This window comes from Pteropus medius, unplaced genomic scaffold, assembly GCF_902729225.1.
Source record: "Pteropus medius unplaced genomic scaffold, Ma_sr-lr_union100, whole genome shotgun sequence".
NCBI lineage: Eukaryota > Metazoa > Chordata > Mammalia > Chiroptera > Pteropodidae > Pteropus > Pteropus medius.
Genome location: NW_024353908.1, coordinates 4,768,769 through 4,791,507, shown reverse-complemented (window position 1 = coordinate 4,791,507; position 22,739 = coordinate 4,768,769). Strand labels below are relative to the sequence as shown.

Genomic DNA, 22,739 nt, shown 5'->3' with positions numbered 1-22,739 from the left:
CATCCTTTGTATTTTATCTCCCAAAGCAGGCTGAGGAAACAAGAGTAAAATTTTGAACGTAGGTTTCCTTCAGCATCCACGTGTCTTAATGAAAATAATAAAGATAATTTGGGCCACAAAAGATATTCATAGACCTGTAAATTTGATGAAATAATTTATGGTCATATTCATTTTCTTTTAAAATGCTAATTTATCAAGTAACAGAAGAAATATGATTTCTGGTTTTGCTTTTATTTTTCTCCCATATAAAAATAAGGAACTAGCAAGGAAGACAAAGTGAATTTTTTTCTGGCACCCTATAATAAATCCCTGTATTTATAACAATGACATGTAAAAATATCCTAACATATTTCCATTTTAAATGTTTGTAAATGTTTTAGAATTTACAGATTATAAGAATTCTAGGTAGTAAAAATGCAAAAAAAAAACCCAACAACAACAACAACAAAAAACAACCCTCCACAAATATTCTATCTGACCTCTTCTATAGCAAGGACATGAGAAACGAAAAAATTGAAACTGGAAAAATCCAAAAATTTGTGAGGGCTTAGTCTAACACAATGAAATAAATATAATAAAATCCTTGAGCCAGCTGAGAACTGGGAATGAGGTATGTCATATGATCTCATACCTTGTTGGGAGTACCCTACATGGATCTATGGAATTTGACCAGTTTTAAAGAAAATGGTGTTAAAGTGAAGTTACATAATCCAGAAGTGACTCTTCTTCCTCAGAGTACCTATGAATCTCTAACAGACAGTCTTTCAACACACACACAAAATAACACAAAAACCAAAAAACTTAATAATATATTGTGTTCTCTTGAATAACTTTCACATATAGTTTTAGTACTTGGATTGTAAAGCTTTCTCTACTAACTGGGTTAAGGATATTTAATCCAACCAACGAAAGTTATGTCATTTGTCTTATCATTTCTCCAGGTTCCCAATGGCATAAAAAGAGTTATCTATGCATCTCTGCAAATATTTTGGTGGTGGCTAAACACCTAAAACATGAGGTTTGTGTAAGCAACAGGAGAACCTCAATATTTGGGCAACAGTGTCATCTGCTCCTTTTCTCTACATATTCCAACCAGAGGGAGATGATTTTACTGGTTGGTCCATTCAAACATGTGATGCTGCTGTAACAGGTGTCTTCCATCCCAGCATTTTAACCATAATAAAACTGTTTTCTCAAACAAATATTCCTATAAATTAGACTCTGAGTGGATCAAAACAATAGAAATGTACCTTACAACGACTGTATTTTTTCAACAACAAACTCTCTTCTATAAATGGCAAGATCCAAGACTAACCAGGCCTGTGAGAAAGCTTACCTTCCATGTGGCTGCATTACGTCGGAAGTAAGCAAACATTCGCGTGAACCAGTTATAGATTTCATTTAGTGTTAGCTGCTTTTCTGGAGATTCAAGAATGGCCTATGAAGCAAAAGTAACAGAAGAAGATAATTTATGACCAAATCAGCAGAATCATCATTATACAGTTTCCAGAAAATATAAAATAACTAGGATTCAGAGCTAAATCCTAAGAAAGGTTTCACAAAATGATCTAAGATTAATGGCTGTATTAAACAGTTCAATAGCAAAATTCAAAATGGAATTATCTAATTGTTTTGAGTTTTTATTTCTGTTTCCGTACAGAAATATTAATTTATTAGTCATTCATAAAGCAGAATCAAAGAGAAATGCAAAACATTTCACTAGCTGATTAAAGCTCAGTAATTATTTAGAGCTCAGATTAATTCTAGGGATCAGAGATTACTGTAGCTTGTGATAATTGACTTGCCATCTTTAAACAGGCTCATTTTCACTGTTGTGTGAAATGAATTTCCTAATAATCACATCGTATTGTAATACTTAATCAAAAGCAATTATGTTATATATTGCAGTTTTTAAAAACCTTATAGAAAAGGTTTTAGCATGCCTGCATACTAAACGGTTTTAAATCTACTTCATCAATATAATATATCCATGTACACGTACACCTTTTGAAATAATTTCACACAGTTATTTACTTACCTGCCTAATTAAAGATGCATATGTAAATGGTGGTCTAACTTCTGCGTTCTTATAAAATTCTTGGTTCTGCGCAATATCTGCTAAATAAGAATCATTGTCCTATTAATTATCACTTCTAAAAAAAAAAGGCTGGTCTACAAGAATTGCATATTGCAATTCTACATGAGGCAAAAATAGAGTATCTACCTGAAGAAATGGGCACGTTGTATTTGTCTGAGTACCGCCTGCGGATGGGTCCCACCGTGTGCATGCTGGTGGTGGTGATGACGGAGGGGCCTTGGGTGACGGGAGTGATGGGGGCGGTTGGGGTAGTTGGAGTATGAGGTAAGCTCTGTGGAGAAGCCTCTGATGCAGACTTAGAAAGTGTGACACTTGATACCAGATTCAGCTGTGAGGAAAAGAACAATTCTTAGAAGACCTTCAGAAAAACAGAATAACCAGGAAAGCATCTAAAACCCAGCAGGAATAACACAGGGGAGGCATGGCTAGCTTTATTTCTCAAAGAAGATGTTTCTAATCCACTGAAATATGAGGTGAGTTCCATGTGAACACAATTCACTTAATAGTTAGCTGGGCTACATTGCTATAGGCCTGAGCTCGCCAAAAGAACTTTCTGCGATGTTCTAGCATAAGGGAGGAACTGTTTTTACTTAGTTTTTATAAAAATTAAACCTTTATTTAATTTTAATGAATTTAGGTTTAGACAGCCACGTTACCAGTGGCCACCATACTGTACAGCACAGGGATTGGCTACTCAACTTCATAATGAAACTTCTTGGATGGGAACTACCACACATGTATTTGGCCTATGACTCGAATTATAAAAAGTGGCACTGATCCTGTAAACCATTATTGTGTTCTATCAGTTGGTAGAGAATAATCTTTATGAAAGCTTTATGTGTAATCTTCATTCAAGTCTATGAAATAGAGGATTGGAATATATTAATTTAAAAAGAACACAGCATATGAGAAATCTGGAACTATAAAATTTTTGTTGTTTTTTTCCTCAAGTTTCAAATGTTCAGTATTATAATGGAATAATCTACTGCATTGAATAAGAAAGTGATTATTATTTATTTGAAGTAGTATCCATGGAAATCAATAATAGTACTGTTTTGATTCTTTTTCTTTCTTTCCATCAGTCTAACACTTTCACCTTGAAGTGCTTCTCTTATTAATACTGGAAAAACTGGCTTGTCCCCTCCTTTCCCAAAATTTATTGTTACAGAAATACAAGTCTGGCAATGGTGAAGACCTTGATCGTTTTCAACATATTTATTAAAAGCTACAGAGAATTACCATCTCAGATACGTACAGTTGGCCCAGATCCAAGAAACTTAGGCAGAGAAGGCTTACTTTGGTAACATTTTCTCAAACCAGATTTCAAACTAAGCACTTAACAAAATAAGTCTATCTCACCATTGTGATAGACCTAGAAAAAGGCATTATTTGTGAAAGGTACTGAAAATGAGATTCTTCTGAGATCATAATCAAAGAACATATTAAAAGAGAGTTCCAATTTATTGAGAGGACTCAACCTTACTCATACTCTAGTAATGAAAAAGGCCACAAGAAACTTCTCTAATATGTTTAGGATGGTTCCATAAAAAGGCAATAAATTTGAAGAAAAGAAAGATCAAATATCATTAGGGAAATATTAATGGAAAAATGTAAATAGGGTGCTGGAAACTGAATGCTGGGTTGCATTCAGTTGTACTTTCTTTTTTATCTTCCTTTCCCCTGAAACGCCGACTCAGCCAACAACAGAGTTCTGCCCCCTTCCCCAATGCCTAAGAAGAACAAGCTATGGAGACAGCACTACCCTTACAAATCCCCAGGTAAGCTGGGTAGATACTGTGAGGTGCTTTTTTATTAGTGCTGGAAACCTGACTTCATGACACACATTTGCAAACTAACTGCTAGCAGTTCAAAGTAGCAGCCATAGGATGGATCAAGAAGGAAGGCTGAAAAAGAGCCAAGTGGGAAGGATGGGGCTGACCTCTTCCTTGCCTCGAACCTTTATCACTGACCAACTGCAGGAACAGTACGTATAAGCATCAGCCCAAGCAAAGAAATTAATACACCGAAGACTAAAGCCCATAAATATGCAAAAGCTTTTACAATTCAGATGCTGCTATGCCTAAGAATATCGGAACGCTCTGGAAAGTCATGGATACCATTTGTAAAAACCATGTTGCAAACCACCTGCCACTGTGTGGTTTCGCTTAATTCTCATACCACCACTAATACTCGAGATGTTATCACTCATACTTTACAGATAAGCAAACTGAGGCTCATGGGAGATTAAATAACTTGTCCATATTTACAACCTGGACCCAAAGTCAAGCACACACTTGTGATTCAAGGCGTTTTGTATAATCTTCTTCTTATACTCAGTTAATGAGAAAAAGAAACACCAACCAGTTTCATTTTTCTGTAGGCCCTTTTTGGAAAGGATTCGGTGAACAGCTCTTATCCCTGCTTTTAAATGACATTCAATAAATATTACTGAGCAAATTCAAGGCATCTGGAATTGAACTGACAAAAACAGGAAGAGAACATGCAGTTGCTACCCTTGAAGAGCTTACCATCAATTGCAGACAATAGCTAAGGAAAATGTGCGCAATTACCATAAAACAATTCTGAGGACCAACCTTACTTTTTGGCTTCTCTTTCCAGTTTACAAACATTACCCTAAACGCCACGACTTTCTTAAAATGCAGTGAAAATAATATCAATACAATGTCCTTAAGAAATACGTGTGCTCCTTTCCAGTTTTGTGATAAAGATCACCAAGTCCACTGGGTTCTAGTCTAAAATCAAAACTCATGTAAACATTCAGCAAGTGCAAACCCATCTTTTTGGGGGCTCACATACAGGAATAGTAGATAAGTCACAGGGTATGATGTCATAAAATATAGAAAGAATCTGACTCTTGTAGCTTTTACGGAAGTCTCACCACTTGTACTGCTTCTACCCAAAAAGCAGCAGTGAAAAAATAAAATCCCTCCAAGTTAGCATGATCCATGAAGAAAAAGATTCAGAATTTGCTGGAGGCTTCTGAACATAGGTAGCAAGTGGAAATAAACACTAAGCCAGAAGAGAGCAGAGAAGGGGGCTTACCAGGCTTGACAAATGACACCGTGATTCACACCCACTGCTGGGCTGTCTCTAATAAGCCACAGAGGAAGCAGCCAATCTCAGCTAATTACCAGATAAAAATGTATTGTAAGGACTCTAATTAGGAGACGTAGATGGAGGTGATCTAATGATTAAATGCTGCATTCAAGTGACCCCACCATCAATGTGCAGTGGTGCAAGATGTCACTGGAATATTTTGTAGAAACAGTAATTTTATTTCGAGGAGGGGAGGCAGTAATATTTGTAATGATGGCTATGAGGTAAACTAATTAAAAGACAGTTCCTAGAGGAAGAGGGTGGCTGAGAGCAGCTGTGGCCATTCCAAGACCAAGTGCCAAGTCTCAATAGAGAGACTGCAGTCAAGTGGAAAATTTCTGCCCGACCTCTGCCCTTGCTATTAATTTGCAGGAAAACTAATGACACATATACATATTCCCACAAAATTGTTCTAATTGCTAATTTGCCAAAGGAGCCCAGATTCCAAATTAAACATGACTGTAGCCTGTGAGGGAAGGAAGAACAAAAAGCTGTAAACTCCAAACAGAGGGTGCTTCTCCTTGTGAAATCATTTGAAGGCTGAACCAACAAGTTAATGAAATGTCAACCTTGTCAACTGCTATATAAGTTTCTTAACTTTTAAACTTTTGTTTGATGATCACATGCTTGTCTTGAGGAGAAACCATCTTGGGGAAGAAGGTCACAAGGGAGAGATAAGATGGAGCATGGGGAAGGATTCAAAACAGGCTCTGTGTTCAAACCTGCTCTTTTAATTAAGGTCACTATGAAAAAAGTGGACCAAAAATTTAATTACAGACTTAGAACAGAAGAGCAAATTGGGAACGGTGTGGGTTTTGCTGTAATCTTAAAATATTCATCTTAATTGTCAACTATTAAAACTTAATATAATCATCAATTAGAAATGAAAGCACATGTGCTTCGTGTTTCTGACTGTAGTTAAAGTTTTAAAAGATAATTTTTTTCCAAGGCATGAAGCAGGAAGGGACTGGACTGGGAAGATTTCTTTTCCTATTTTTCTAATTGTGCTCAGTTACTATTTAAAAAGAAGTTGCTATGTTTAGAAAAGTTAGTAACTCTGATATTTGTTACATGGCAAGTTTCCATCATGTGATGATTTCGGCAAAGATAATCTCTTTGAAACTCTGGCCAAAAGTTAAATTCTTATGTCACTTAAAATTGCTGGAGGATTTTATTTTTTTAAACTTATGTGTGCTCTCAACCATCGTCTCATCCCCCAGTTCAGCTGCAGAAGGATTCTCCTGGAAATCTTACCCATCCGAACTACTGGAACTGTCACAGCTACCTAATACTCTGGTTAGCCCTTCTTCAAAAAGATTAATCTTTCGTTTTTAAACAGTGAACTCCTCTCTCTTTTAAAGATGATGAGTCACTCACATTTTCAAAAAATAAACAAACCGCTGATGTAAACCCCAGACAGAAACAGACTTGTCGTTAAGTATTCCCATAAGAACTCATTTTTATTTTTGTTTGTACTCTTGCCTCACACGAAAACATTCTGAGAACAAAAGACAAACCTGAAACCAAAATACCAAGAGGCCTAGCTGCGTAGTAGGAGCTTTCAGGCTTACAGAACTGGTTTCTCTGCTGTTGGTTTTACCGTCCTGAGCGGGCCCAAGCCCTGCTTTAACCGCACAGTCTCTATACATAACTCACTCACTCACGTTCAGAAAAGGCCTAAGAGGCTCAAGGGCCATTCCCACGACTGTGAGGAGCCTAGGACAGGGGGTGGCAGCGGGAGGCTTTTGTTCCCAGCCTTTGCCGTCCTTGGCCATCTCACCCTGGTCCTGTTACTGTATTAGGGAGGGTGCTGGTGGAAAGCAATGACTGAGAAGGTGGTGTCATTGACAGTGATACTAAAAACAAAAAACTGGTACTGAGTCGACTTGATGACTTAATGAGAAACAGTATATAAAGAAAGCTTGTGTGTGCTGTGTTTGAGAATCTCCTTTTATAACTGCCTAATATTATTTTCCCAAATCTAAAGCAAAGCTGCTGCAGCCCAAGTGGGTCAGACATTTCCTTAAGAGTTAAAAGACCCCCTTTTTTCCAGACAGGGAGTACTCTGTTGTTATAGTAGCTAAAAACTACTTCAAAACAGTTCTAATTGCTGTGATTAGAGGAAAAGAGAATGCGTAAGAAAAGAAAATCTAATACTGCATTTCACTTCAAATATTCAAGATCATCTAAGTGTTTTGTAACATTTTCATAAAGAGGGTATACTGCCCACACTATAATTACTTGCCCACCAGATCTGAAAGAAAATGGTTTCTCTAGGATCAGGGGTTTTTCCCTGGTGTGTAGGAATACCCTAAAAGCAAAGTACACTTCTCATGTACTCAGTATTATATAAAAAAATATGATTTTTCTGAAGTGATAGTGAAGTCTTTCTCAAATATCCTTAACAACTTAATAAGGTCATAACACAGACACATTTCTTTTTGTTGTTGTTATTGTTTTGTCCTCTGAGTTACTCCTCCCTCCAAGGAAGTATCTCAGCAAACTCTCCACAGAGTAAGCACGGAGACATTATCCCACGAGCAGTCCATTCTGATGTTTACTTTGAGAATATTATGAGTTTAGAACAAAAGGATATTAATCACACTCATTATGATAGTTTACTATTGTCCAATTTTTCACTTTTGCTCCTCATAACATGGAAAAAAGAAGAATCTTTTAAATTTGCCTATTCTGAACATATATCAAGAAAGGGTTTTCCCATTGCATGTGCTCAACTGCTAGGACATACAGCTAAGCTGCTCTGGTCAATTTTCATTCCTTTTCCATGCAGGGCCCATCTTTAATAAAATTAAAAGTATGAAAAGCTGATGTTGGCTATTCCTTAACTTCCTCAGCACTGATCCTCATTACACACCTTCCTCTCCCAGCTCCCTTCCTCAGACACATGGATACAAGGACCTACTCTTACCCCAAGAAAGATTCATGAAGCTGACTTCTTTCCATTTCTTCCTGTTAATTTAGGTTTCATCTTAGAAATTATTTTTTCCAGAACTCTTCCTGGACCCCACCATAATAGCTCAGTTATTCTACTCACACATAGCATGACTCATGCAGTGAGCATATAAGACAGTGTTGCATGTGTGTATTTGTTAGTTTGTCTCCCAGGCCTCCAAATACTTTAATGGCAGGGATGTCTCTAGCTTAATTTACCACTGTTTTTATGTAGCGTGCCCAATAAGTATTTGTTGATACAATAATAACTGGATTTTAAATGCAGGAAATCCCTTTCCAAAAACAACCTGCAGTTTGAGTCTTCGGTAAATTTTTTCGGTTTAAAAGATTTTACAGTAAGCAGGAAGAGATGCTATTGAAGGTGTCCAAAAACTAAGAAGACTGTGCACTGATATTCCAGTTCACCTATTCCAGTTCTCCTAGTGTGGGAGAGCTCAGATCCATACCTAAAAACTTGGGATCTGTCCTGAGAAAAGCGTATCCTCTAACTATCCAAATGTGACAAGTTCCACAACATGATCCAGAAAATGCATCTATGAGTTGGTGTAAGAACAATCCAAGAAGGTTTTTGCAGTTTTTTTTTTTTTTTATGGAAAAAATTGGGAACTTGGTGGATGACTGGATACAACAAATGACACTTACCACCCAAATGGCATTTAGTGAAAAGCAACATTTACAGCAGAGCATTCTATCACTTAGTAACTAAGATTTTAAAAATAAACATGAAGTCCCTTTAAACAGAAATGGAAAAAAAAAAAACCTTCATAAATTTACTGGCAAGGCTGCAACACTGAAGTCCCCATCTATGGTTATCACTTATAAGTGATTACTTATTTCAAATCAAAGATTCTAGAATACTTATTTGAACAAACACTGTGGATTCTATAATTTAGGTGAAATGAATTAATTAATTATAGGTAAACGGGAATATTTTGCATTTCAGAACTGAACAACAGAAACCTCTGTATCACTAAAGTTGAAAGAATCAAGGATTTGCTGTGTGTGTGTGTCTTTTTTTTTTTCTTTACCTTTTTTGGGGGGCAAAGAAGTGAAAATTTATGCAAAACATTACACGTCTACCTCTTATAATTAATTTTCCAATGCCTCACCTATACATATTTTAATAATTCCTGATTTATAAGATGGTATCTATAATAAAATTTTCTATTTTCCAATAAATGAAAAGAAGGCAGGTTCACTCCAGCAACAGAGTGTCACACAATATCTACTTGTCAGGCACCAATTTTTACTTCTTACATGTAAGTTAAAGGATAAGGAATTTATAATGCTGCCTGTGAAGGGAACCACTTTTCATACACAAATGTGATCTTTTTTTTTTTTTTCCAAAGGGTAATACAACAGTACATTTACATAAACTAATCCAAACAATCTATGTATTTGACAATGGCAAACCTCACACAGACGGCCTATTGTTGGTTTACATCTTGGAGTTCTTTATATTGGCTTGTAGCGCTGCTCTAGCTGTCAAAGGTTTGACTTGGACTCTAAATAAATGGTTATAGAAGTGCTGTGCAGCGATATTGGACTTCTTTGCAAAAGAAAACCTGCTGTGTATGAATTCAAAAGCTATTAATTTTTCAGTCAAAAATATTCGTGCCTATTTCTTTTAATAAAGAAATACTGTGCTGAGCTACTAAGAGATAATGTTGACTAGTGGTAGAGAATTTTCAATAGAGTAGTTAAAAATAAATTTAGTAGGAGGTCCCCTTCAAAGTTATAATTTTCTAGAATGTAAAACGATTTTTTTTTTTTAAATAGTAATCAAGACAAACCTTCCTTCCTTGTGCATTTCCCCCAGGACTGCTTTTCCCTGTTTACCGACTGCTTAACACTGGTCCTCGTGGAGATTCCCAACAGTTCTTGCGTGGCCTGTGTAGGCTTACACATATGGCACTCCCAGCCAACACCCAGCCTCATCCCTCACTGAGTGCCACCTGGGGTTCTGCAAGTCTTTCTCTAGTCTTCTCTCTCCTCCTCCTCCCTCCACGAAGCCTCATGATCCAAAATGAGTCCATTCCTAGAGTCCAAACATTATTCTATCATTGGCTTTTGTTCATGGAGGAAACAGAAGATAATCTTATGCTCTCTCTTGTTGCTAGGTTTAAAGACTCAACCCCTTCATCCCGAGAACCATTTCCCTACAAACAAAAGCCATATGAAGACTTTCAGAGGTCAAAGGTGATCAGTTTCTTAAGCAATTGGCTATGTCCATTGGAGAACTTAGTCTTTTCAGGGTCTCACCAATTTGCTCAGTTCAGTTCATGTTATTCCCTTCAGAGGAGGAACTGATAGAAATTGCAGGAATAGTAGAGTTGACTACTAATTCCACAATACACTGAATGGCCGGTCTCTTTTTTCTTCCCTTTCTTTTTGGTAGCCGACACATTCAGTCCTCCAGCCATTTACTGCAAAATATATGGAAACTAAGGGCTCTTTCTGAGTGAAAATGGATGTGCAAAGTATTTAATGATTTTATGTCCTATATCTCAGTAATGTGTTCTGTTTCAGACATTAATTTTGTCTGCCAACTGCATCTTGGCAGGCTACCATATTTGCTGGGTTAATAGTCTGACTCCGTTTTATTTCTATCACCATAAATCATACATATATGGGTGTATGTTTGCTTTATTTATAGAAAAAAATCAGTCAAAACAGATAAACCAATACTTTGCCATTATGCTGCATCATTGCATATTGATTAAAATTGCTGGTACTAACTATAGATTGTCAACGCTCAATTAATTTTCACACAGTGACTCCATGCAAAATCAAATAAAGGCAGTGTACCTTTAAATTTTACAAATCTTAAAAATCAAGAAGCAAAGCAACTCTCCATTTTGAATAATCAGTTGAAGCTACTAGGAGATTTTTAGAAATATATAGGTATATGAGAAATACAACTGTTAAAGAGATCAATTTATAAAAAGGAACGAGGCCCAAGACAGGAGTTGCAGATACCATCCTTCTGCTTTGATGTTAACTGGCTGTGCTTGGAAGGCACTCTTCGAGGTCAAGTAAAAGAACAAAGCAAAAAACAGGAGATTCCTAGTTAAATATAATTTCAGTGTACCACCTTTGGTCTCCTGTGAAGGAGTAATGTTCATTTCAAAGTCTTTAGTCACCATTAGATGCTCTCCATAATTTTAGCCTCTATTCCGACAGTGTGTCTCCTTCCTCCGTTACAGTTAGACTAGACTATCCCTCGCTCCTTTTCTCATCCTGTCTCTCAGCTTCCTCAGGCTGAAATGCCTTTGTCTTCTGCGTTCATGATCTAGCTGTCGTCTCTCTGCATTATCACCACTCTGAAAGCTCCCCCTGCCCCTCATCAACTCCATCCCCGTCTCCCGCGGAGCTCTCATGATATACTTTAGTACCTTGGTGTAGCATCCATTATCTGTCCCAAAGAAGAGCTGTTTGTTTGGGACTAAAGAACAGAACTGTGTCTGCATCATCCTGTATTTCCCTAAATGCCTAGCAACAGTGCCCTCTTTATAAAAGGTTAAAAACAGTCAACTCGACTTAAGCCTTCACTATTACCAGAGTAGCCTGTGCTCCTTCCTACGCTTGGGGTGTGGAAGCAAAGAAGAAACAGACAGGTTCTTCCCCTTGGTGTAGCTCAGTACTTACTGGCTGAGGGGCGGCTTTGGGTTCCGTAGACTTCACGTGCAGATGGGTCATCATGGCTTGCAGGCGCTCTTTGTCTTTTGCAAGCTAGTAGGGAGAAAATGCTTTGTTATTTCTTTGACCACAGTATGGAATATGGTATTACTATTAGCTACCATTAAATCCAAAATGACACGTATTCCCAACTAAGTTATGACACCATCGCACATGACCAATCTTTTTCATTGCTTAATCATTTTGAAATCTATATGACCACTGCCAAACTCCAAGCAACTGGAGGTGCCCGTGTGAGATTTCTCAACACAAGATACATCAGCCTTTAACAGGGAAGTTCTAGACCTGCTGGCACCAAGGAGTCCCATGTGACACAGACAGCTAAAAGACAAAAACGTGAATCATGCCTATTAACCAACCTTATTCATAAGGAAGTCAAAGGAAAATGAGCTAGGTAGCTAAAACTCATAAAGTCCTCTGTTGTGGTTGTGGAGAAACTCCTAGACAGATGGGTACATTTATGCAAAATTAACTTCATCTTTCCTAACAAGTAGGAATAGATTAAGACAGTGCTGGCAAGCAATATTATTAGCAGGACAGACGTGGGGCTGCCGGGTTGACAGCTTCCCATTTTCAAATCAAAGCAGAATAAGCTTATTCATTTATTCAATATGTGAGTACCTACTATGTGCTAGTCTCATTTTAACAAAAACGGAAGTCTCCTCATTCTACAGAAAATTATGTTCTGAAAACATAGAAGTTTCTGATGCATATGGCAGGTACTCAAATATTATTTATCAAGTGTTTGCTTATGCTTGCTTGGACTGTTTTAACATATTTTTGATAGTTCAAGACAGTTGGGCATAGGGGACATATAGTAATAACCCCTGTAAAACAAGTGGGAAGTATATCCCCAAAAGATAATGATATAGTTAAGAAAACAGCTGTGGAATTTTGGGAAAATGTGTAAGAGATTCATGAGAGGGAGGGAGGGAGGGAGAGGGGGAAGAGGGGAAGGTGAGAGAGGGAGTAAGTCAGAAATGAGGAGGGACTCATTCCTTTTACGTCACATAATTAACTTTAAACCTTTTAAACATCATTTTTCTAACGTCTAAAATGATTCCAAAATAAAAATCAAGACTTTTTAAAATAAAGGTATTTCTAAGGGAGAAAAGTGTTTCAGGAACTGGGGGAAAGCAGAGGAAAGAGAAAGGGCACAAAAGCAAGAGAGAAAAAGCTCTCAGCTTATTCTAAATGGATGACTCAGTCTCAAGTCATATCACATTGGATTATTTTTTTTTCTTTTTATTCCCTTGTGGTTCAGGGAGAAATAAATTAAGAAAAAAAAAAAGCTTTACAGTGTTAGCATTTATCTTTCAACAAACAGGAAATGAATATGATACCATATTAGGAGCCACTTTATATTATTCATTCTGTTCCTCAGTAAGTTATTGACAGCCAAACTAAAAGATGCTCTGAACACACAACATAATGCTACAAGAATTATGTTGTGTGTTCAGAGCATCTTTTTCCAAAGTGGCTTGGTTAGAACAATTAAAATGTTAGCAATGTCATTTTTCTATATTTGTTTTTTATGTAAGTGTTCTAAGTTTTTTGATGTTAAAATGAACACATTCTTAATTTTAAAAAAATGTTTTGTTTTAAAATTATCATGGGGCAGAAGGAATTAAGGCATCTTTCTTTTCAAAAACAAGAAGTAGTCTGCCATAGTGAATATTATAAATTAAAGGCTGAGAGGTGATAATTACTGAAGAATCTGACGAATATTAATTGTGACTTAATTTTGGGGTAAACACTGTCGATACAGTAATTATAAAGACCAAAGTAGAAAGAAATCCAAATTCTCAGCATCAAAAGGAATCATTACTTCTATATTCTATCCAGATGTTTACCGGGCTGACCTTTTACTGGTCAAAGGTAGTGACATCAGGTTGCAAACACTTACTTAGATTAGTACACAGCCACAACCATAACCCTAGAGGTCACTGCCACAGGGCAAGTTTTTATTTTTTCCATTAGAATATTACTTAGACATCACTGTTCATTTTGAGAATTATCCAGGTTCCTTATTTTGCCTCAACCTCAACTCTACAATCATAGTGGCCGCTTTACCATAAAGAGATGGGCAAAGTTACAGAAAAAGGCAAAATCCAAGTTTTTGTTTTTGTATGATTAGTACAAACTAGCATGCAATGTAGTCTTAAATTAGTTTTGGGTTTTTATCATCAATTATAGCTCTAATACAAACTGTTTTAATAATTAAAGAAAAAAAAACCTGGTCAAATTCACTTTGTTTTTTTAAGGCCAAAAGGCTAAACATTTATACCTAGTGAAACCACATCCCCACTCTACAGTCTTGCATTTATAATACACACTGGTCCTTCAAAAAGTTTTTAGATTCTTTATTAGTTATTATGCCATCATTCCATGAGCTCACCATCTCTGTCAATTTTCACGGCATCCTTTCATTATTATGAGAATACAAACATTTAATATTAGCAAAGCACATTCCCTTATAAACTGAATCCTATGAAACGGAAAGAAAAGGAGGATGAGAAAATCAGTCCAAGGGTCAACTAAAAATTTGGTGGGCAAATTTAAAAAAATTTTAATGTTGTGATATCAGAAGAGAATTACTTCCTAAAAGCTTTCCTAGTGGGTACAGGAGGAATGTCGACATAAAAGGGCAATGGGCCGCACATTAAGGAGAGCTGCCCATATGGTGTTTATTTAAATTAAATTAGCAAGTTCATTCACCCATTCTGTAGGGAGCACGATAGCAGAGAGAAAATGGGTAAAGGAGTTGGGTACAACAATCAGGCTAGGCTGGGTTCAAATTCTGGCTGTACATTATGTAGCCTTAAGTATTTAGTTCTCCTTCTAAATATGGAATGACAATCTCTGAACTCTGAAGGGTTGTTTTGAGGATTATATAAATTATCTTTTTTTTTTTTTTTTAAAGTTCAATCAATGTAATCTATGTAGACTTCTACTGGCTGAGTAGATGTTTGGAATTTGGATCAACATAATGGGTTCGATGGAGTCTGCAGTTGGGCTAACTGGTGAGAGAATTTTGATGCGCTAAAGAATGGAAAAGAAAGCACAGGAAGGATGAAGCCCATTTCTTATGGATTTATCTCCTTAGTTCTCACTGTATCTTTCCCTCATCCTAGGCAAATGATTTTTCCCCCACTGGCTGATATAGGTCATCCCCTCTTCTATTAACCATGGCTTCAAATTAGATTTTAGATAGCCCAGGCTGTGAAAAGACCAGAACATGTGTATTGCTTCCGACCTACTTATAAGTGAGTGCCTAAGGCTAGGAGCTCCATTCAACATCTTCAAAGATAAAAACTGAGGAGATTAAACTCATTCTTTTAGCAGATAAAAATGGAACATGGTTTGGGGTTCATTTAACATAATCATTTTATATGCTGTCAGGAGGACTAATCATTTTAAGCCCAATTTGGTAGTTCTCACTTGTGAGAAAAAAGTTCTTCTGAAATAAATAAAGGACTTTGAATGTGTAAAAATACTAGAATTACTGAGGGCAGATGAGAAGAAGGAGCCAAGTAATTCATCTGATTTCAAAGAAGCAAAGACTTGTGGCTATTTCAAGTCCTCTAATCCTGTTTTTGTGTTTTATAGTAGGGAAGTGGACACTTGCGGGGTGAACTTATCTGAGGCCATAGAACTGGAAATGGGGAGAAAACACTCCTAGAATCCCAGTTATGTGTCGTTTGGTCCGATTTTCCCACACTTATGTGACCATAAGACACACTGAAGACACTAACTGAAAACACAGATTTGCCTCCCTCCCTGCCCCCGACACTAAGGTCCTGATGTAGACGCTCCACGGGAGGGGTGGGACATATACGTAGTTTCAGCAGGCACCCAATATATGAGTCAGCAAGTCTGGATTCTTCCTGTACAATGACTATCCTTTACTTATCTGACTGGAGTCATATCTAAATTAAGCCCAACACTCCAAGGGGGAGTGGGGCCTGGGAGTAGGTGGTTTTAATAAAGACCCCAAGTGTCCACGTTTAATGGGGCAGGTTCAGGAGACACTCCTCTCTTCCATGGACCGAGCAAGCCTTAAACGGTGGATGTCCAGGTTCCCTCAGTAGTTCTGTGTACAGTAAAGATCCATCCAAACAGAGCTCAGGCAGAGTATCCCTACTTAACACAGGTTTCTAAAGTACACATGATCAAAAGGAGAAAAGAGGAAAAGGAGGAAAAAAGCAGTGACTGGAAGGGGTAGAAATGAAATTCTTCTATCAAACTGAGCATTTATTAAAGAGTTATTTTCAACCCACTTTATCAAACTATGGTCATTCACATGCCTTAGAAACTCAGCACCAGTGAAACTTGCAGATGATTCCTTTAACACCAACTACAGGTCTCAGGTGGAAGGCAACCTATGGCTCATTTCACCGCAACTGAAGAATTCCCCTACTTTTACTGTATTCTGTCACCATCTTCACATTCCTTACATGTTGTTATTAAAGACTCTCTTGACATTTAAAGCAGACGCACACTAATACTCAGTCATAGTCTAGGAATTCTAATGCTCCCAGAGTTAGGCAGGATTTTAAATTATGAAAACTAAGTATCTTGATTTTCAAAGAGGGACCGTGGAAGTGAGAAACCCAGAGACTCTCTCTTCTTTTTCTTGGCTCTACTCACAAAGCAGTGGCAACATGAAGCTATGATGCTGTCGGGACCTCTCTTTCCCCAGCATTCTCTGAGCTTATTCAGAGAGAGGAATGAGGCTCTGGCAGGCCACTGCCGTGAGGAAATGTCCTGAATGGGGTTAGAAAAGTGCAAAGGGGGACACGTTATAGATTATATATTTGTGAAAGTCCAGGAAGCTGGTGTGATTATAAATAGCAGTGCTAATGGTAGAATAATCACATGTAAAGTCCCTATAGTAACTGATTTCTGTTAGTCTTAATGTCTCCCTCTGTTATTGATACTTGTGAATTTTTTTCCCTGCTGATATTTTCTTAGAGCTCACAGTTCCTGGTGTAGATGAAGAAAACTTTGGAGTGATCCCAGGATCACTGAGCTCTAGCCTTGCCCTGCTGCCATGGACTGCTCAGGAGAGAACTCCATGAGAAAGAAAACAGTATGGCCCCATAAGCCAAGTTTTTAAAACCAGTGAACTGTAACTCCTGGGTGTATGCACACAACCCCACTGGGCCATGATGACCCTGGGTAAAAACTAGCACTCTCCATTATTTGCCATTGGCTTTGAACAAGTTAAGTAGACCTTTTAAACCTCAGTTTTCTCATCTCTAAAAAGGCGGACACTGAAAATGATTTCTCTGGCTCTAAGAGGCTAATCATTGTTAGGATCGCCATCCACTCAGTAACACCTTTTCAAAGAACAATAAGAAATATTATATTAAACATGCTCATTAAGCATGAGACACATATTAATTTCCAAATGCAAGATTTTTTCTTTAAATAGAAGACTCTTAGGATCAAGGAAATATAGTAGAATCTACTTACAGAAGGGTTCTGAGGATTGAATGAAATTGAGGGTGGGAAGCCCTAGAACAGTGTTTGGCATATAGCAGGACCTTAATAAGTATCCTTTCAAATGGTTTTTAAGCTCCTCTATGAAATAATTACAAGCAGAACATGAAGCATTAAACAGATCTCTTCCATAGCCAATGGATTCAAACTGATCGTTAGGGTAACCAACCCATTCCATTTTGCCCCGGACTTTCCTAGTTTTGAAACTGAAAATCCCAAGCCCCAGGAGTTGCTCAGGCCCAAGTAAGCAAAATGCGATGTTTGGTCACCCCATTTCCTACTGAACAAACAGATCAATTTAAAAAGAACAACATATTTTTCCACTATCTTTCTCCCTTACCCTACAATCAGGCTCCCTTGGTCTGGAATGTCCTTGCCAATCGCCCTTTCCTGATCACCTCCACAATGCCTGTCCTCCAGCTCTGGCTGGTGTGGATTTAGAGAAGTGCTACTCTTACCCTCCCTTACTAGATTGCACATTACAGGAAGGAAGAGGCCACCTTACTTATCTGTATCCAGTGCTTTGAATACAATAGGTGCTTGATAAATGGTGATGGAATGGAATCAAACTTATCAAAGAATAAAAGGTACACACCCCTCCACCCCCACCCCCTGCCTGGGCCAGGCAGATCATCCCCATCAGTCAAGTTGGCTCCTTTCCCCTCAGCTGCTTTCAATATCCACTTTAAAGGGTCTGTAGGTTGAGGGTTCATAGGAAGCCTGTCCTGAGACCTGTTCCCCTGACACATGCTGAGCCATGGACGTGATAAAATGCCAAATCTCTAAGGATTCTTTTTCTTCCATTCAAAACCCATCTTCACACACCAGAGAGGATTGCTGACAACTGATCAAGGTCACATTATCATAGAACAGATTAAAACCAATACAGTATATGTGGCCAAAAAAAAAAAATGTATCTACATTATGAATGTCTCAGCTTTCTGAGAGGTCAGTCCGTCAGAAGACTTTTTTTTCTTGTTGTCTGTTAAACTGGTTTTCTCTCTTCCTCAACTAGAATTCTATTCCAGCCACTGAGATGCCTTTTATGGTATCTTGTCCGGAGTTTGACAGTTGAGAGAAGCGATCCAGGTAACTGGATCAGTATGAATTTAAATCCTTGGCCCTAGGTCTGGTAGACAACAGGTGGCCAACCGTCAAGGAAGGTTCAAATGCTCCCTTACAATCCTGGCCAATGGCATTTGGGATGGGAAATCCTTATTCTCAATTTATTTACAGTTCCGATGTCTCAACCTCTCTCTCTCTGTCTTGAGGGGGAGGGAGCTGTATATTTCATGACATATATAAGACCATGCTTATTGACTGTGGGAGTTTTTTTCCTTTCCAGTTCTAACTCATTTCCATGACTGCACATCTGGAATAATCTGTCGAAAGAGAACATCTAACAGATGAAATCTTAAAATGCATTCCCTGACCTCAAAAAGCCGTATCCTTGACCCAAATGATTTCTGTGGAGTTCAGCTGTCTTCATGTTATGTGCCTAAGTATACAGTGTAAGAACCTAATATAACTACTTGGGTTTACAATGTTGGGTTTCCAGGTAATAGCTGGGGTTAATCATCCAGTCCATTGATAAGATGTCAAAAAAAATTTACAGCTGTCCTTTTAATAATGAAATGCAGTAAGAAATATTCCAAAAGGCTCGCAATGCCCACTAAAATGTCTTTCTGACCCTCACTCCCAGCTCAGTGAGACAGGTCACAGGGCGTAAGAGGAGAACTGCATTAATGAACAAACTCTACTTAAGGTATCTACTGCTAAGTAAGAAAACATGCATTATATATTTTGATGTCTTCCTACAAAAACAAATACGGGTGCATTTCACGCACAGCGCTGATTAGACAGGTCTACCTCAGACTCCATATCTATCTCCTTGATTTCTGACTGGCTGCCTGAACACTCTCCATAAGAATCTTATAGGCTTTTCCACTTGCTTCAAGTGGAAAAGCACCACAAAGTAGAATAGCAATACAAAGTGGAATAGCACCACAAAGGGAAACCTCTCTAGCCACTATCTTCTAAAACTAACAACGTGAGTAAAAAAAAAAATTGCATCCAATTCTTTAAGGGAAGTTTGACTATAGGTAAGAAATACAAGGGCCTTCTGTTTGGGTCAGAGTTGAGGTTTCTAGGGTTTAGATTCCATGCACTGGAAAGGTACACAGGACAGCACTCAGTGGCTTTCACAAGCTTTGGTCATGTCTGAGGTGGACGGACTCTGCCCTCCTGAATTCTCCTGTGGAATTTTTCCATAATGATTCTCTACAGCGGACATAATGAACCTCCACTGATCTATACTGTAAGATCCAATCTGAGCTTATTGGGTTTGTTTTTACAATGGAGGCACACGTGTGACCTCTCTCCCAGATATAAACACCAGAGGCCTGAGTACTGTTCTGCAGAGAGAAGTCTTATGAGTCTGGATGGCAGGGAGAGAGTTCTCTTACTCTAATATCGTCACCCTATTTTGGGAATTGTTCAAACCCTGACTGCTCTTTCCTGCAGTGCTAAGTGGTGCAATGTTTTTCAAATTAAAAAATTAATAAATGGTGATTTTGTAACATACTCTGCGATACTTGGAGGATCAGGTATTCCCCAGACTGGGAAATGACTTCTTTAAGGGAAAGAGAAGTAGCTCTAGAGTTGGTCACATCCCGGGGATCCCTTCCAGATGAGGTGAGACACTGACCTGCTGCCGAGAGAAGGGGGTGGTGATGCCAGTAGGAAACGACAGAAAGGCTGTTTAAGCACAAGAACATCTCTTCAAAGTATTCTTGCTGCTGCATGAACCTGATTTCCCCAATACCTCGGGTTCTATAGGCACGATGACAGTTAAGTTCATTAAAAAGTACATTTCCAGACAGGGGTGCATAAAATAGCAAATGTGACAGCACAAACATGGAAATGATGAACATCAGAGAAATAGGAGGCCTCAATTGAGAGTAGCTGTGAGTATAACTGTATCTTGCCCCAAACTCTCCCAAATGTGCCAGGTCTGCAACGCAAAGACTCTCAATCCAACTCCTGATAAGAGCTTCTCTAAATTCTATTGCAGGGCAAGGGTTCTTTAAATACTAAAAATTGTTGACGCTTTCTTCTGTATTTCATTCGACTGAATAATAACTAATAATAAAATCTATTATGGTTTGGGCCCTGCCTAGCACTAACTCTTGAACATGTTTCTAATGTTAGCTAGCACTGCCCAACTGATGGATGACAGCAATGGAAAATTGTTTATTTAAATTCTATTTTTCTTCTGGAATGTTAAGAACCAGGAGGGTGGCCTTATCTCTCTTACTCACTCTTATATTCCCTTAGTGGTTCTAGCAAAGTTCTTGCTATGTTATTGGGTCTGGGCAATATTTGCTAAATCAACGAGTAGATGAATGGATGAATGAATGAATGTATATTCCTCAGCCAGCTTTCCATGACACCAAAGAATGGCAGGTGAAGTGAAGCTGCTATTGAGGAAACCTGACCAATGTGGTCACTAAGACTAATTTTACATACCAAGGTGAAGAAGGAGAAGACATGAGCGGACCTTTGGGTAGCCAGGAACATAAGGGAACGAGTTGCTAATAATGTGATGAAATTGTTTTCTCTGCTCCTCTTGACCAGAGTTTGTTTGGCAAACTTCTCTAAGGACCAGCCAGATAGTAAATATTTTCAGTCTTGCAGGCCACAGGGACTCTGGCAATTACTCAACTTTTCCGTTGTAATGCAAAAGCAGCCATAGATACTTCGTAAATGAAGGGGTGTGGCTGTGTGCCAATACGACCTTATATATGGACACTGAAACTTGAATTTATATATAATTTATTCTTCTTTGACCCTCTCTCCCCAGCTATTCAACATGTAAAAAGCTTTCTTAGCTCATGGGATTTGGTCCATGGTCTGTAGTTTGTCAATTCCTGCTTTCAGCAAGCACTATTTCAACACTAACAAGTCTCTCAAGCTTTGAAGAAACTGAACCCTTCAGAATTAGTCCCCTCCTTCAGTAAAGCAAATTCTCAAGCAAAAATACTATTTGGAACATCACAGGTAACTACTACATAATAATTTCTGGCCCATGAGCTTCTTGGATTCCTATCACAAACTGAAAAGCCTGCCTTCAGTTTAATTTAGAGCTGAAGGATGAAATCTATAAATAAATGAAATCTGCAAATAATCGAAGAATTCTTATATCAGTCTGTACCACTCCCAGGCCACATCCACCAAAAAAACAACACTAAAGTTGCCAGGAGATAACTACTTGACTTATTAATGATCTAACTCCTTCCTTTCTCCTGTCTGCTCTTAGTGGAGACTGAGGAATAATAAGTAGAATAATCAGTTCTCGAGGAATTAACAATGGCCCCACACTTACATCTGCAGTCTGTAATGCCTACTTGAGAGAACCAGGACAACAACTCTAGTAAACGATTTATTCTAGCTAATCATTAAGAATTTAATTTTATCAACTAAATAAATAAATGTAGGAACTTGTACCACTTTATAAACTACCACAAATACACGTAAATTCAGGTATCAACAGCAATATTGTTTTTTTTCTTTTTCTGTTGAATCCAATTTTTTAAGAGCTTACTACACTTCAAAATAAGTGAACTTTCCGGGTGAGATACATACACTACTTTCTTCCTTCCCAATAAACTTGTTACCTTTAAAGATGTTTACAAAGACTTACATAAAAAATTTGGGGATTTTTATGATGTACCTACCCTTTGCCTGTATAAATATCCTACTGTTCTAATAAGGTCATATATATGGTCTGAATGGAAAAAAAAATATTAACTAGCTAAAGACAATTTACTAAAAAAATGTAATTTGTCATATAAGATAACTAATTTTAAAAAATCCTTTCTATTCTGAAAAGTCACAACAAAAAGTTTAAGTGTGTTTTGCCTGATTTTTCTCTGCAACTGTTTGAAGCTGTAAATGACTTAACTCAGTAAAATTCCAAATGTAATTATCTTCTGTACTTAGCCTAGGGCTCTCCATATATCTCAGCATTGCTGTCTTGCATACAAAATAGCCTTTTCGATGGCTGGTAACAATATAATGTACAACATTGTTTTAATTTCCCCTAGTCGGCTAACCTCTTGCCTACACTAAACCAGCCAGAGGAAGAAGCCACAGTGAGTCATCAAGCACTCAAACGCATTTTGGAACTCGGTTGCATAAATGGGGTTTGCAGGGTCAGGCTTTTGCAATTGTACATTTTAATAATCTCCATTTCTGACCTAATTTTTACCTTTAGAAACAAATTTTCTATTAATTATACCAAGAGTGGAATTATTGTTAAAATATGGTGAGGATCACAAACAAGTTA

At 37.8% G+C, this 22,739-nt stretch overlaps 1 protein-coding gene across 9 annotated transcripts in view; it reads right to left on the bottom strand.

The window, feature by feature from the left end:
* Nucleotides 1–22,739, bottom strand: part of FOXP1 (forkhead box P1) — a 361,699-nt gene that overhangs the window by 14,764 nt on the left and 324,196 nt on the right. For 8 of the 9 annotated variants that reach the window (XM_039851676.1, XM_039851680.1, XM_039851677.1 and 5 more), the window contains 4 exons: nucleotides 11,837–11,920; nucleotides 2,225–2,426; nucleotides 2,039–2,118; nucleotides 1,337–1,438 (listed from right to left, as the gene is read on the bottom strand). In XM_039851676.1, coding sequence (XP_039707610.1) covers nucleotides 1,337–1,438; nucleotides 2,039–2,118; nucleotides 2,225–2,426; nucleotides 11,837–11,920 — 468 coding nt within the window. The remainder of the gene's footprint in view (nucleotides 1–1,336; nucleotides 1,439–2,038; nucleotides 2,119–2,224; nucleotides 2,427–11,836; nucleotides 11,921–22,739) is intronic. The other variant, XM_039851681.1, reaches the window with a different exon arrangement.